Source organism: Phoca vitulina, unplaced genomic scaffold, assembly GCF_004348235.1.
Source record: "Phoca vitulina isolate PV1807 unplaced genomic scaffold, GSC_HSeal_1.0 scaffold30, whole genome shotgun sequence".
NCBI classification, from domain to species: Eukaryota; Metazoa; Chordata; class Mammalia; order Carnivora; family Phocidae; genus Phoca; species Phoca vitulina.
The window spans coordinates 9,547,601-9,562,706 of NW_022589733.1; the positions used below are offsets into that span (position 1 = coordinate 9,547,601).

At 53.4% G+C, this 15,106-nt stretch overlaps 2 protein-coding genes across 3 annotated transcripts in view; one reads left to right on the forward strand and one right to left on the reverse strand.

The window, feature by feature from the left end:
- Positions 1-6,015, forward strand: part of CPNE2 (copine 2) — a 31,789-nt gene extending 25,774 nt beyond the window's left edge. The window contains exons 14-15 of the mRNA XM_032424494.1: positions 3,953-4,189; positions 5,450-6,015. Coding sequence (XP_032280385.1) covers positions 3,953-4,189; positions 5,450-5,557 — 345 coding nt within the window. The 3' untranslated portion in view covers positions 5,558-6,015. The remainder of the gene's footprint in view (positions 1-3,952; positions 4,190-5,449) is intronic.
- A 6,273-nt stretch (positions 6,016-12,288) lies between these two features.
- The window catches only part of PSME3IP1 (proteasome activator subunit 3 interacting protein 1), a 34,558-nt gene continuing 31,740 nt past the window's right edge, over positions 12,289-15,106 (reverse strand). For both annotated transcript variants that reach the window (XM_032424581.1, XM_032424580.1), the window contains one exon: positions 12,289-12,676. In XM_032424581.1, the coding sequence (XP_032280472.1) occupies positions 12,459-12,676 (218 nt within the window). In that variant the 3' untranslated portion in view covers positions 12,289-12,458. The remainder of the gene's footprint in view (positions 12,677-15,106) is intronic.

Consider the following 15,106-nt stretch of genomic DNA (forward strand, 5'->3'; position numbering starts at 1 on the left):
TACAGGAACTCGAGAGCAGATGGTAGGAGGCATTGCTCTAGGCAGGCCTGCACTCTCCCGTTCACACACACAACCCATCTTTCCGGAGCAGATTTCTGTGCGGCACTAGGGAGACCATGATGCGCGGCCTCTGCCCTCCCGGAGCCTGCAGTCTAGTGGGGAACCTGGCCGGGGAAACAGCAGCTGTGATGCACTGATTAAACCTGTGCCGACAAAGGCCCAGCCTCCTAAAGGTGGCACCTAACCCAGAGGGCTCAGGGAAGCCTTCTTGGAAAAGTGATGTCCAGGCTGAGACGTGGAGGATGCTTAAGTTAGCCACGTAAAAGTCGTGTGTGCGTGGGTGTGGAGTGCCCCAGGCAGAGGGAACAGCATATGCAAAGCCCAGGAGGCAGGGTGTTTGGACCTAACTGAAGGAAGAAGTCTTGATGTGAGAGGAGTGAGTTGGGAGTAGGAGAGAGCCAGCTACCACAGGGCCTTGGAAGGCAATGAGGACCCTGGATTTTCTCGAGGGGCATGGGGAGCCACTGAGGGCATTAAGAGGTTCAGAAAGGGCTAGACGATCCCCATTATGGGGCCCCCATCCTTCTCTCTGCCCATAAGCCCTGGGTCTCGCTGTCCATGGCCCATTCCTGCTTTGCTACCTAGGTATCTGGTGTCCTAGTGGAGGGGGAGCTGGGACACAGGGCCCTGGAATTTCCCCCCACCCCAAGGGTCTTTGGCAGCCAACTTCCAGAAATAAGCCAGGGAGCAGCTCCCCCAGACTCTGACTGGAATTGTTGTGGTCGGTTTCTTATAAATCTGATATGTTAAACGCTTTAGGGGAAGTGGCTATTTACAGGCCCAGAAGCCTGAAGAACCTCTGGGTAAAGGCAAAAGCTACTCCATCCTTGAATGGTGTTGGGTGCTTTGATTTTTGGTTGGACCTGACAGTGATTGACTGTGGTTCTGGGGCAGGGATGGGGTGCCAGAGCTGGGAGATGCAGAAGAGGGTTGCAAAGGGCTGCCTGGAGGAGCACTCGGGGTGTCGGGTGGGGGAGAGGAATCTCCAGAGGAGACATCCCCCCGCCCCCCGCAAGGGGTAATGCTGGCAGGGGAAATGGAGCTCAGGGCTGCGGAGGGCCTTCCACCGGCTTGGGATGGAGGCGTAGACGCTCCGATGGGTCTTGGAACTGTGGCTGGAAGGGTATGCCAGGCAGGAGGAAGGGTACCAGGAAGGGCGTGGAGGTGGGAGACCAGGGTTGTCTGTGGGGACAGCAGCGCCCTTTCCCATCTCCTCCTGCCCTTCATTCTCCTCGTCTACAGCCCCTCCCATTTCTGTCTTGGTGGGGCTGTAGAGCCTTGGGGTTGTAGTGGAATGTAGAGGCTCCGCCTGCAGTGGGTGAGCAGCACAGGACATGTTAGCTGCAGGTCCCTTGCCAAGGCTGGCCCGGCTGGGCAGAAGCTGAGATCAGGCCCAGGGCTGTGGATATTATGGCTGGCTGGCTGGCACGCACAGGAGTGAGGGTTCATGTCCAGTGCCGTGGCTCTGGCTCTTCCCTGGGCTGCTGTCCTAGACATTGAGACCGTCTGACAGCGGGGTGAGAGGGTGCGGAAAGCTCCTCCTGCCGGGGCCCATTACTGGAGAGGCCGGGCCACCAAAACGGGAGGGACAGGGGTGGCAGAGGGGGACACTGTGGAAAGAGCCCCAGCTCTGGAGTCAGCCAGGCTTGTGTATGGATCTAGACTGTGCCAGTTCCCAGCAGTCGCTGAACCCCCTTCTCAGCCCTTTCCTCATCTCTAAAACAGAATCCCAGCGTGAGGATGGCAGGGTCTGTGCACTGTGGTGCATTAGCAGGGACTTTCTCACCCTGTCAGGTGGTGCCCATGGTCTTGCGGGAACCCAGCCCCAGGCTGCGCCCGCCTCCCTGGGAAGGAGGATCCAAGGCCTGGGGGAGGCCCAGGCCTGAGGCTCCAATCTCCTGGTATAGACCTGCGGCTGAGTGAGAGGAGAAAGCTGAGGGCCGCATGGGGGGAGGGTGGGAGGCCAGTCCCGCCCTGAGTGGTGAACCTGTCGATTGAGGCCAGGCATTCTCCCTCCTCCTCACCAGGACCTTCTGTGCCTTCCGTCCTGCCAGCTTAGGTGCCCCGGAAATCTTGCCCTGGACTATTTCTGGCGGGAGGGGAGTGGGGTTAGAGGGCCATTTACAGAAGGGGTGCTGGAATGACGGTGGGCTGTGGGGGGACAAGGGTGTAGATGGGCTTATAAGGCCCTCCAACCACAGGCATGGGGGGCTGGCAGCTGCTGCCCTCCACTGCAGGGATCCAGGCTGCCATCTCCATAGCAACAGGTATCCCCAGCACCAAGGGCTCGGTCTCTTAAAGGCACAGTGAAGGAGGTGGGTTAGGATGGTGGGTCTACACCTCCGAGCGGCTCACCTGCTCCTTCCAGGGCTGTGCGTGGGCGACAAGCAGGAGAGTAGGGCATCCTAGGGGGCTGAACTTGTAGCCTCTGTATGGTTCCCAGTGAGCAAATGGTTTTGCTGGGTGAGAAGGTGGCCACGTGCTGACCTGGGGTCTGGCTCAGTTCTGCCCTGTATGACCTGGACTAGTCTGGCCCCCTTTTTCCTCTCCTGAGAACCAGAAGGATCAGACTAGAAGGCAAAAGCCTCAAAGAATATTAGGGCCATGTAGGGCTTTTCTGTTTATTTTACGGATGGGGCAAACCAGCTTCCTTAAAAAGGGGCCAGAGGGTGCTAAGGACAGAGCTGACACTAAGGTGTCAGCTGGCTTGGTATTCTGGGGCCTCTGCCCAGGCCATCTAGGGAGCCTTCCTGAACCTCATGTGCCCACCATGTCCCATTCACAGTCCATGCTATGGCCATACATGCCCATGCTAATTATTCAGTATTTTAAGTAATTTTATAAGGAAACTGTATAGCCCACCGTAAGTGAAAAGTTACCGCTTGCCATATATAGAGAGTAACGGGAAAAATAAAACAAATTGTACCTGGTATTGAAGTCTAGCTAGAAACTGTCGTCCCCTGAAGCTCTGCGCTTCCCGCCTCTGTTAATAAGGAAGGTGAGCGGCGCCTGGGTGGCTCAGTTGGTTAAGCGACTGCCTTCGGCTCAGGTCATGATCCTGGAGTCCCAGGATCGAGTCCCGCATCGGGCTCCCTGCTCAGCGGGGAGTCTGCTTCTCCCTCTGACCCTGCCCCCTCTCATGCTCTGTCTCTCATTCTCTCTCTCTCAAATATATAAATAAAATCTTTAAAAAAAAAAAAAAAAAAAATAAGGAAGGTGAGCACATGAGAGGCGTTAAAGGCCCACTAGAACCGACCCGAGACTCCCTCCTGGGTACCGTCCGCGGAACTGAAAGACCGCTGCAGAAGTAACCCTGTGCCTTGAGGCTGTGTGTGCTGTGTGAGCCCAGAAGCACCGGCCTGTGTGCCAGGCAGCCTGTCTGAGGCCAGCCCTGCAGCCGGGGAAGGAGCAGCTTGCAGGGATCTGTGCGGGGCGGAGAAGGCGAGGCTGGGCCGGGTCGGCCAGGACGCGCCTCCCTCCCCGGCCGTGCGCCTGCCCGCCAGGGATGCAGTTCTCGGGCACAGAGCGCCGCTGTGGTACAGCAACTGCCACCGTGCAGATGACGAAGCGGAGGCGCGGCAACGTCAGCCAGTTGCCCCGAGCCCCACAGAGCAACCGGAGGGCCAGGCCTGGAGTTCGGGGCCCTGGCACCGAGCTGCGGTGTCTAAGGTCACAGCCAGGGCAGGGGGGAGAGGGCAGTTTGTGCCTCGGGCTGGGACCAGGTCAGGGTTTGGACGGCCAGAGGCCTGCAGGGGTGGGGTGCTGCGGGCTGGGGCTGGGATTTGGCGGCAGCTGGGCATGAAGAGCTGTCCTCCCAGGGGTCAGAGGGTTTTGGGAGGCCGGGGAAGGGGGGCCAGAGACTTCAGAGCACCTGGCTGCCTCTTCCCTGCAGCAGTACTTCATCCTCCTCATCATCACGGACGGCGTCATCAGTGACATGGAAGAGACGCGCCACGCCGTGGTGCAGGCTTCCAAGCTGCCCATGTCCATCATCATCGTGGGTGTGGGCAACGCTGACTTCGCCGCCATGGAGTTCCTGGACGGGGACAGCCGCACGCTGCGCTCGCACACCGGGGAGGAGGCGGCCCGTGACATCGTGCAGTTCGTGCCCTTCCGAGAGTTCCGCAACGTGAGTGTGGGCCCAGGCTGGGGAGGGGGTGCTTAGGGGACCCCAGCAACCAGAGTTAATAAGGATGAACGTCTTGGGCTCCTCTGTCCTCCGCTCTATTGTGTGCTGCCCGAGGGCCCACCCCACACAAGCCCCTACGACCATGTGAGCACCGGCTTTAGCAAGCTCATGGAACCTAGGGAGCGGTGCCCAACCCACACTGGGGCTCCAGCGCAGGGTTTCAGGGAGGCCCTGACCTCCGACCAAGGTCCTGAACCAGAAGTTGGGAGTTATCCAGGTGGGGCAAAGCATTCCAGGCAGATAGGGGGCTGAGAGCAAAGACCCAGGGGTGAGAAAGGCTTTTGTGGGTAGTCACACCTCAACCAGCCTACTTCACAGATAGAAAACGAGGCACATCTTAGGATGGCCTGCCCCGCAGGGGGACTGGTGGCCCCACCTTGTTCCTGGAGGTGGCTCTGGGCCTATCTGCAGATGACCCCAGGTCTGCCCACAAAGTCACTGCACTAGCAGCTGGACCCACCAGGATCCCAGGGGGAGCAGTCTCAGATGCCACCCCTGTCCCATCACCTGGGAGCCCAACTCTTATTTAACTAGATGCTTACTGTGTGGCCTTGGGCAAGTCCCTGACCTCTCCAGACCTTGGTGCCCTCAGCCATAGGGACTCTTGGGGTTCTGTGGTGCAGATCCTACAAGCCAGTCCTAGCAAGAACTTACCACTGTTTTATACCCAGTGCCCTCTGGGTTTGCCTGAGGTGGTCCAACTCCTTCCTCTGGAGCCTTAGCTTCCTGAGGACATATGCTGGGCCTCGGCCCCCCATTCATGCACAGGACACTGACTGAGCACCTCCCCATGGCTGGCCTGTGGCTGAGCATTCAGTAGTGAGCCAGACAGTCCTGGCCCGTTTATATGGGCCAAGAAGGTGTTCAGGAAATGTCTGTCAGGTAAGTAGGCTGTGCAGCTCGCCTCCCCTGTCTTTTCCCTGAAAAGCCTCCCAAAGACACATTCATCTTAAAATGCGATCCCCGGGCATCTCAAGTGCTCAAGGAAAGAGTTAGACTTCAGGTAAAGGAAAAGCAGTGCTAGCAGAGGGGTTTCAGACCCTGGCTGGGACAAGGGACTCGAGTTCTAGACAGCCCTGGCCCTGATTCTGTCCTCCAGGGACACCTTCTCTTAAAGCAGTCTGGGCATGGAGCCCCCTCACCATGGTCTTCCACTGACCCTTCCTTTCTCTCCTCTCCACCTCCCCCTTGGCCCCACAGGCAGCAAAAGAGACCTTGGCCAAAGCTGTGTTGGCGGAACTGCCCCAACAAGTCGTGCAGTATTTCAAGCATAAAAACCTGCCCCCCACCCACTCGGAGCCTGCCTGAGCACCAGCCCAGGCCCAGCAGCAGCATGCCGGCTGGGCCTCCCGCCCTCCCAGGAACGTGCACGCTCACCCTGCTTCCTGGTGGGGGGGGGGGGGGGCTTGTTTTTAACTCATCCACGTTTTTATTTTTTACAACCAGACCTCCACCCCCCCACCTTCCCCCAGCTCAGCTGGGCTTCCTTTGTTGGAGTCAACAGATGATGCTTCCGGGCCAAACTGGCTTCCTCCCTCCCCTTAAGTATTGAATGTACTTTGTATAATTTTAGTGAAATTGTTATTAAAGAGAAAATTTTTACAATCCTAACTGGCTTCTTCCAGATAACTAGCTGCAGACCCTGAAAGGAGTGTGTCCCCAGTGCATACTTTGTGTCATTTCCTGCACCTACTTCCTGCTGTGTTTTTATACTGTGACTGTGTTCTATTTGTTATACTCAGGGTAATAAAGGAGTTTCCAATGTCCCTGTGTCAGCGCCTCCCTCAGCTGGGACCTGATGGGCTCAGTGATCTGGGGAAGGAAACCTAAAAAGCTTTCCCCCAGCAAGGTGGGGCACGCGTTCCATGCACACAGTACTCACTCTGTTAAACTGGCACAGAGCACAGGCTCAATACGTATCTGCGGATAGATAAAATGCCCCGGGCCCCCACCAGCAACCGTAGCCCTGCGGAGCCTACACCAGTCCCGGGGTCCCCAGGCCCAGCCACTACCATGTGGTACCCGCCCTCCTCCTCTTAATCTACACACTGCCCTGCATGCGTGCACGCACGCGCACCCAGACACACACGCAAGGTGGCCGTCGCAGCCACCTATCTGCTCCTCTTTCGGGCCTCTCGGGCCTCGGGGTACGCCCTGTGGTCTACAGTGCGTGAGAGCCTCTTTGCCCGCATGATGCTAAGCTGACAGCTGCCGTTCGTTTCTAGGCCCCACTTCATGAAGCCAGCCAGGGGCCCACTCTCGGGGTCCTCCCAGTTCTCCCCTTTCTTCCATATAACACATCCTTTTGTCTTATCTACCTCCCCGTTGGGAGTTTCTGTCACCCCTGTGCCCCAGGCTTCTGTGCAACCAATAACAACAGTTCTACTAAGCGCTGGTTCTGGCTCCGCATTAAGAGCTTTGCAGGCATAATCTTGATGAACCCTTCCAATAGCCTAGAGCCTATGCCTATGACCATTTCAGAGATGAGGAAACGAGCAGAGAAGCTAATCAAATCTCGCAGAGGCAGAGCCAGAACTTACATCCGGATCTGCCCGATTCCAGAGCCCGTGCTTACTACACAGCATCTTCCTCTGACTCTGCAAAGGAGTCTGCTCAAGTTGCTAATGAATTTATCCTTTCTCTGCACTCAATCTGTGAGGTCTATTATCCTGACCCACTCTCCCAGGTCAGTCATTGTCACTGGGGCCCTCTAGAGCTGGGCACTACCAGGGAGGTTCCCACCTCCAGGTGCCTGGTAGCCTCAAGGACCCCCGTCTACCTGCTGACAGTGTGAGGGAGATCTTTATCCTCAGCTTCCAATGCCCTGATGGTTCTGCAGCCACCAAAAGTGAGTTGAAATATCCTTTCGGGACTCCTTCACTTCTGAGAGGGCTGCAGGACTGCATGGCGCCCCATTTCCCCAAGGACCTCTGGGCAATCACAGCACAGTGGCCCATGGGGCCAGCTGGCAACATGGTTGGACCCAGGGCCAGTGCGTCTTGGCTCCTTCGGTTCGTACCTAACCCTTGCTTGGGCCAGCTGTAAGACTGGGTGTTAGAACAACAGCACAAGTCTGCTTGTTTGCCCACCTGTTCAGCAGCTAAAGTGAGTCTAGCTGGATGTCACATCCAGGGAAGTTTGTACCCATCCAAGCCTGGAATAATCTGTCAAGGTCTGCAGTCAAATGCTTTATCCCTGAGCCATACCCCCTAATCTGTCAAGCTATGATTGACCAGAAGTCTCTAAAGGGGAGGAGCCCTCTCCTCCCAGCCCCACATCCCCTTCTTAGCCCTCAGGGGACAGGTGTACTGGGGGGACCACTTCTCATGCAGACTTCTCCCTTACACCCCGCCCCCAGGAGGAATTTACCAGACTGGTAAAACCAGGAAGATAGACATCTATTGGGCCATGTTACGGTTGAGTGCCTGCCTTATGCTGGTGTCCATCCCAAATGCTCAAACTCTTACGGACCACCTACCTCAGGTGTGGTGGCCACGGCCCTCACCTCCAAGCTTCATGGGAGCAGACCCCGACATCTCTGCTTTCTTCCCCCTTCTCTGCCCAGGTTGAGTGGATCAGTCAAGCAAGCCCTCTCCCAGCTGGCTCAAGTTCACAGGGGAAAGGAATGCACCCAAACTCCTGACCAGGCCAAATCACCACTTAAAAAAAAAAAACAAAGCCAAAATAAGTCCTGGGGATGTAATATACAGCCTGGTGACTATAGTTAATACTGTATTATTGTGTTATCAGAAACCTGCCAAGAGCGTAGATCTTAAAAGCTCTCATCACAAGAAAAATGGATGGACCATTCTGCAATACTTACAATATTGAATTGTCACCTGAAACTAGTATCAATAATATCTCAATAAAAACAAACTGAGCCTTGGTGATGCTGATACTTGGTTCTTGGTACATGGATAGCAAGCTGAAAAGTGAACTTGGAAATCGGAAAGATCCCTTCACCCTTCCATCACTGCTGCAGACGCCTGGGCACTAGCATTTGTTTAAAAATTTCACTGAAACCACAGAAAGCCAGACTTAAAGAGTTAAAGGCTCAAATTAAAATTCTGGTTCTGTCAACTAACTGTGCAACCTCACGCAAGTCACTGAACCACTATGAATTTCAATTTTCTCTATCAAATGTAGGGAAGGGCTGCTTCACAGGACTTTTTTTTAGGATGAAAGACACTACAGGCCACAAAAATGGTCCACAAATGTCCCAAACCGGGGCACGTGGGTGGCTCAGTTAAGTGGCTGCCTTCGGCTCAGGTCATGATCTCAGGGTTCTGGGATTGAGCCCCGAGTCGGGCTCCCTGCTCAGTGGGGAATCTGCTTGTCCCTCTGCCCCTCTACCCCTCCCCTGCTTGTGTGCTCTCTCTCTCGCTCTCTCAAATAAATAAAATCTTAAAAAACAAACAAATGTCCCAAACAGTGCCTGGCACACACATAGCAGGCCTCAGTATCGAATGAGTGAAACAAATCCACATAAGGCATAATGATGTGCCTGTTACTGAAATAGCAAGGGTGAAGCCCCGCCAACAGCTCAGAGTGGTGGCTGTCTCTGGGTTTTGCTGCCCTTCTCCTCTACAAAGCTGTGAGGCTGGACCACATTCTGCCTGTCACTGCTGTGACACTCCCGTTCTCCTTAAACCATAGCACCAGCAGGTAAGGGAGCAAAATGTCAGCCCTTGCCAGCGTCACTAAGGCACGAATGTGCAACTGGCTTGTGTTCACCCTGTGACTACAAGGATGTTGCCCAGATGCTAGCCTCCCACCAAGCAGAACCTACATTCCATACCGTTATGCGTAAGTAGGCTGGGAAAATCAAGACAACACTCAAGTCCAAATGATGGTGCACTGCCATTAAGCTCTCCTTTTTGTTTTTCTGGAAGGGGCTTAAGACAACAGCTGAGCCGTATACCCACGAGTAGGACACCCGTGCCAAGGAACCGGGTGTGCCCAAGCAATTAACATTTAGCTGAGAGGGAAGCATACAGCAGAAGCTGGTGGTTGGAGCTCTGACGACCAGATCAGACCCTTCATCGTGTCGATGTTCTAGCTGCAACTGAGGAATGCCAGTAGGATGGGAAGACCTGCCATACATCACCACTAACAGAAGCTCTGGACACCCTACCCAGAAACAGGGGAGGCCAGCAGTATCAGGGCTATTGAGGATGGCTACCATTTACTGAACACTCTGTGCCAGATCCCACACCAAGTACCTAATCCAGACTAGCTTTCACCCTCACCAGAAAGTTGGTATCATTATTTCTATTTACCAAGGATGAAACTGAAGCCCCGAGAGGTTAAGGACCTTGCCCCACTGAGCCAGCTAGTAAATGTCTGGCTCTAAGCTCATAACCACTGCAGCATATCCAGGGAAGGGGGAACTAGGCTTAGTTCCCAGGGAGAAGCAGAAGCAATGGGCGGAAGTCTGAGGCAAAAGCGGCTTGTCCTGGGTAGAAAGGAGGTAGCCAGAAGGGAAGAACCCCAGGTGGAGAGTGGAAGGAACAAGGATGCAAAGAGCTGGCCCAGGTCACCCCTAGTTAGGGGCCCAACTGCCAGTCTAAGATGCACCTAAAGCCAGCTCTTCTCTCCTCCTGGGTCCTGAGACCAGGGAAGGCATATGTAGGATCGCCAGATCGTCTCTGGGTCCAGTCACATCAGCTCCCCTGCTTTTTATAGATGGAAAAATGGATGCTTTGAATTTCACACTTTCTCCCCACCCAAGCGGGTAACAGGGTCCAAAGTTAGAAGTGGTTGAGAGGGCGTGGTATGACACAGGCTAGATAATCCAGAGAGAACCGGCAAACAGGCTTTCTCCCTTGCCTGGTTCAAGAGTTGTAAGAATACTACCACTCAGGACAATGTAAGCAGGTTTAAAGAAACCCCACCACACACTTTGTCTTTAGCCCTTCTTACCTAGTTATAAGCCCCAATTATTTATTCAGGCCTGATGGCTGCACTTTATGGATTAAAGCAGTCCCTGTTTTTTCTATCCTTCTTTGGGTTGGAACCACACTGTCTACACTGGATGCTTTTCAAGCCTGCTTCCTCTACTGGGGAGACCAGGTTCTGCTCTGCTAGTCATGGTTCTACGGGACATGTGTCTCCATTCCAGGACTCTACACCAACAGGTACAATGAACACGATGAGATGATCACCACTGACTCTCAGTCTCCCCTGTGACACCACAGACCAGAAATCTCCATGTGAGGAGCCTCAACTTTCTCAACGCAATCTAGCTTATAGTAGATGGAGAGGGAGTTGGGAGTGCAAGATCCAGTACAGAAAAAGCAAGACCTTGTTCTCGGACAGGTGCATTAGCTTTCAAGTTAATGTACAGTTTTAATCCCTACAACCTTTTGTCCCCTTCTCCCAACAACAGAGGCAATGAGGTATAGTAATGGCTTCTTAAAAGTCAAACCACAGGGACGCCTGGGTGGCTCAGATGGTTAAGCGTCTGCCTTCGGCTCAGGTCATGATCCCAGAGTCCTGGGATTGAGCCCCTCGTTGGGCTCCTGGCTCAGTGGGGAGCCTGCTTCTCCCTCTCCCTCTGCCCCTCCGCCCCGCTCGTGCGCTCTCTCTTTCACAAATAAATAAAATCTTTAAAAAAAAAAAAAAAGTCAAACCACAAAGAGATGGTGCCCCTGACTCCTTGGTCTGCCTCCCGAAACGGTGTGCGCGCTGCAAGGACGACAGCTCAATCGCAGGAACAATGGAGCAGAGAAGCAGAAGGTGCCTACACAGTTTTACCTAAATGTCTTGTCTGTTAGGATGGAGCCGCGCGCCTGTGCTGACAGTCAGGAACAATTAGCACGGAGCGGTCCTGAAAAGGAGGAAGGATTCACAAGGCATCACTTACGGGTGAAAGGAAGTCACCATCTGCTAACGGGCACAAGTGTCACTGTATTGGAAGGGGAAAAGCAGTGGGTTGGAGGAGAGCCAGGGGCCTCTCTGCCCACATTAAAAATGAGTAGCTGCTCTGCCTGCCAGCATCACAGTGTCAACACATTCTGTGTGTGTCTCTCTGTCTCACACCCAAAGAAGTAGAAACAATTGACGTAGGAACCCAGGGGAAGAGAGAATGTACAGACTCATTCTCCTGGAGCAGGGGAGCCTACAGATTTGTTTGTTTTGTTTTTCAAGCCCATGCCTCCCTCTGACCTCATCTCTCTCCGTCCTAGAGGGAGAGGCTCACCTTTAGGAGACAGAGGTCTTGGCTGCTCACAGTCTTGAAGCTGCCCTGTGCAGGAAGGGAGAGGAGCAGAGGGGAGGCAAGGACAGGGCAGCACCTTTAGGCCAGAAAGAGCTTCCACATTTAGAAGCCTCAACTATAAGCATACCGAACAGAGAGGGGCCTCAACAGAGCACAGAGTCGAGTCAGAATATGCAGGTGTGTCCCACTGGTTGGCACTCAGAATTCCAGAAGCTGCTAGAAATAAGTCATCTCGTCTACATGCCTACCTGCACTTCTGCTTTCTGGCCATGATGAAATAAGGCCCATGTCGTTTCTCTAAGGTTTAGGGTCTTAAATGGCGTTGGACGGAGGGAGAAGGAGAAGGAAGGAAGGAGGAATACGGAAAAACTCCACAATGAGTGATGGGCGCTAAGTGACAGCCCCAGCAGATGTAGTTTATAATCTTTACTTAGTCACACAACATCAAGAATCGGTTAGTTCCAAGGGAGTGCAGCAGTCCATCACCTGGGGCCCTCCTCCCCCCAGCCCCCCAACATGAGCCACCACGCAGTACAACCACATGGTGTGTTCTGCTGGAAGAGAGGTTTAAATGATACCTGTCCCATAACTGCCCTTGCTTCCTGTGCTGTCAGGAAAGGAAACAAAGAAGAAAACAAGAAAGCAACGGCATCCAAACACTGCACCCCAGCGGGTGCCTATCTTCCCAGGGCATTTTCAGGGAAATCTCCCCGGAGCCGCGGCCCCCTCCCCACCACGGCAGCGAGGAAAGAGGCAGCAGGACAGGGTTGGACATCTGCACTGGAGTGGAAAGAGAAACCAAACACAAGTTGGGCCACAAGTGAATTCTGGCACATTTTTAGATGAGGTTAAGAATGTCACGGTGTGCACAGGAAGCGGGCAAAGGAGTTCTGGGGGAGGTGGTGCCCGGAGTTGGAACAAACCGTCCGGCCTACTCTTGGGCAGGAGCTCTGGCGGGGTCGGGGCGGAGAGGAGGGGGGGACACAGGAGCTACGGAGCCTCAAGGAAGGTGTTGGTTCGGAAGATGGAGGAGACGATCTTGCCGGTGGCGTTGATGGTGCCTTCGCTGTCGGAGCTGGACTCGGAGTCGCTGCTCCCCGAGTAGGCGCCCAAGCCCGGGAGGATGCCGATGCAGACCGCAGCGGAGGGGCAGTGGATGGAAGGGGCGCTCAGGGACGTGCTGCCGAGAGACATGCAGGACGGGGCTTCTGCAAGACAGGAGGAAGGGCCGTGACTTCACCTCCTTTCCCAGAGCTGACGGGCCCTCGCCACGCACTGGGCACTGGGCCCCAGGCTATACCACGGAGCCCCAACCACCCTAGGCAGTCAGCCCCACCGGCACCCGCATCCAACAGCTGTGTTCCTTTTTTACCGTTGACAAAACTGACGCCACGCTCAGAGAACATTTTAAGATGGTGCACAATGTGACCAAGTAGGCAGGGCTCTTTTTGCCCTGGGAAACCCAGAGCCACGGCAACACCTCAGGGATGGAAAGCCTCAATCTAGGAAATGCGGGGAATTGAGGGTGAGAGGAAAAGTTAAGGACTCTACTCTACCCCTCTCATTGCCTCTAAATATTTCCAGCCTCAATGAATCTCTACAACAACCTGATATGTAGGTATCCCCCATTTTACTGATGAGGGGGGTCAAACGACTAGGCCAAGGTTAAAGGCCACTGAGAGTAAAAAATGTTAAACCAAATCTGAATCAAAAAACTAGGACGATTGGGTGGCTCAGTCGGTTAAGCATCCAACTCTTTGTTTTGGCTCAGGTCATGAAATCAAACCCCGCGTCAGGCTCCGAGCTGGGTGTGGAGCCTGCTTAGGATCCTCTCTCTCCCTCTACTCCTCAACCCCCCTCCCACTCATGCATGTGTGTTCTCTCTCTCTCTCAATAATAATAATAATAATGTACTAAAACAATACCAGAGCTCACTGTAGAGTAAGGGTTGGAGTTCAAACCTTTCTCAGGCTGACAAGCATGTATCTTTCTAGGCTTTTGCCTTAACAAGCCCCATGTATCTTTCCAGGCTTTTGCCTTAACAAGCCCCTAATGAACACTTCACGTAAATGTGAAAAGGATACATGGTTCCAAGTATATGAAGTCAGGAGTAAGTAAAAAATACCACTAAGAAACAAAAAGAGATCTCCAGCGGCCAATACACAGAGTTCAGGAGCTCAGTGTATTCGCTTGTCTTACAGGAAGTTCTAATAAGGGAAGAGAAGCTGCCGAAGAAAGGCAGCGGTGAAACACGGAGACAGAAAAGTAAAACGAGAGGTGACACTGCTCGTAGAGATGGTGGTGACAAGACTACAGGAAAGCAGAGGCAGATAGTTGCAACAAATATCACAAAAGGAGATTTCTTTGGGATATAAAATTTTTCCAAAACCAACCAACCAACCACTGAATAGAAAAGGGGACAGAAGGGCGCCTGGGTGGCTCAGTCGATTAAGCGACTGCCTTCGGCTCAGGTCATGATCCCACAGTCCTGGGATTGAGTCCCACATCAGGCTCCTTGCTCCGCGGGGAGCCTGCTTCTCCCTCTCCCACTCCCCCTGTGTTCCCTCTCTCGCTGTGTCTCTCTCTGTCAAATAAATAAAATCTTTAAAAAAAAAAAAAAAAAAGAAAGAAAGAAAGAAAAGGGGACAGAAGTGCCTGGGTGGCTCAGTCGGTTGAGTGTCCAACTCGTGATGGTGGCTCAAGTCATGATCTTGGGGTCATGAGATCAAGTCCTACATTGGGCTCCGTGCTCAGCAAGGAGTCTGCTTGAGGACTCTCCCTCTCCCTCTGGGCCTCCCCCCATGCTCACTTGTGCTCTAAAATAAATAACTTTAAAAAGAAGTGGACAGAAGGCATGAACAGTTCACAGAAAAAGAACAAATGGCATTTAAACTTGGGAGAACAGGGGCACCTGGGTGGCTCAGTTGGTTACGCATATGCCTTCGGCTCAGGTCATGATCCCTAGATCAAGCCCCACGTCCGGCTCCCAGCTCAGCAGGGAGCCTGCTTCTCCCTCTCCTCTCCGCTTGTGCACTCTCTCTCTCTCTCTCTCAAATAAATAAATATATAAACAAAATCTTAAAAAAAAAGAAAGAAAGTACTATTTGGTTTAAAAAAAAACAAACAAAACCTGCTATCTTATAAGGGTATAAACCATTTACTTAGAAAAATAATTTATGTGAAGCTGTTCAGTGAGATGTCATTTTATTAAGTATTTCAAGGGTGAACTGAATTTTAGGCTCTTAGATACAAAAGGAAGATTAAGTTCAGAGTACCTGTGCAAACTAGAGCTGGCCTAAGGGAAAGATGGAAGCCAGCCACAGAAATAAAACCAAGGAGGAGTGCCTGGGTGACTCAGTCAGTTAAGCATCTGACTCTTGATTTCAGCTCAGATCATGATCTCATGAGATTGAGTCCTGCGCTCAGTGGTGAGTCTCAGTGGTGAGTCGGCTTGAGAGTCTCTCTCCACCCCCCCCCAAATGAATAAATATAAAGAAAGAAAGAGGAAGGAGGGGAGGGGAGGGGAGGAGGAGGGGGAGGGAAAGGGAAAGGAAGGGGGAGGGAAAGGGAAAGGGGCGGGGAAGGGGAGGGGAGGGGAAGGGAGGGGAAGGGAGGGGAAGGGAGGGGAAGGGAGGGGA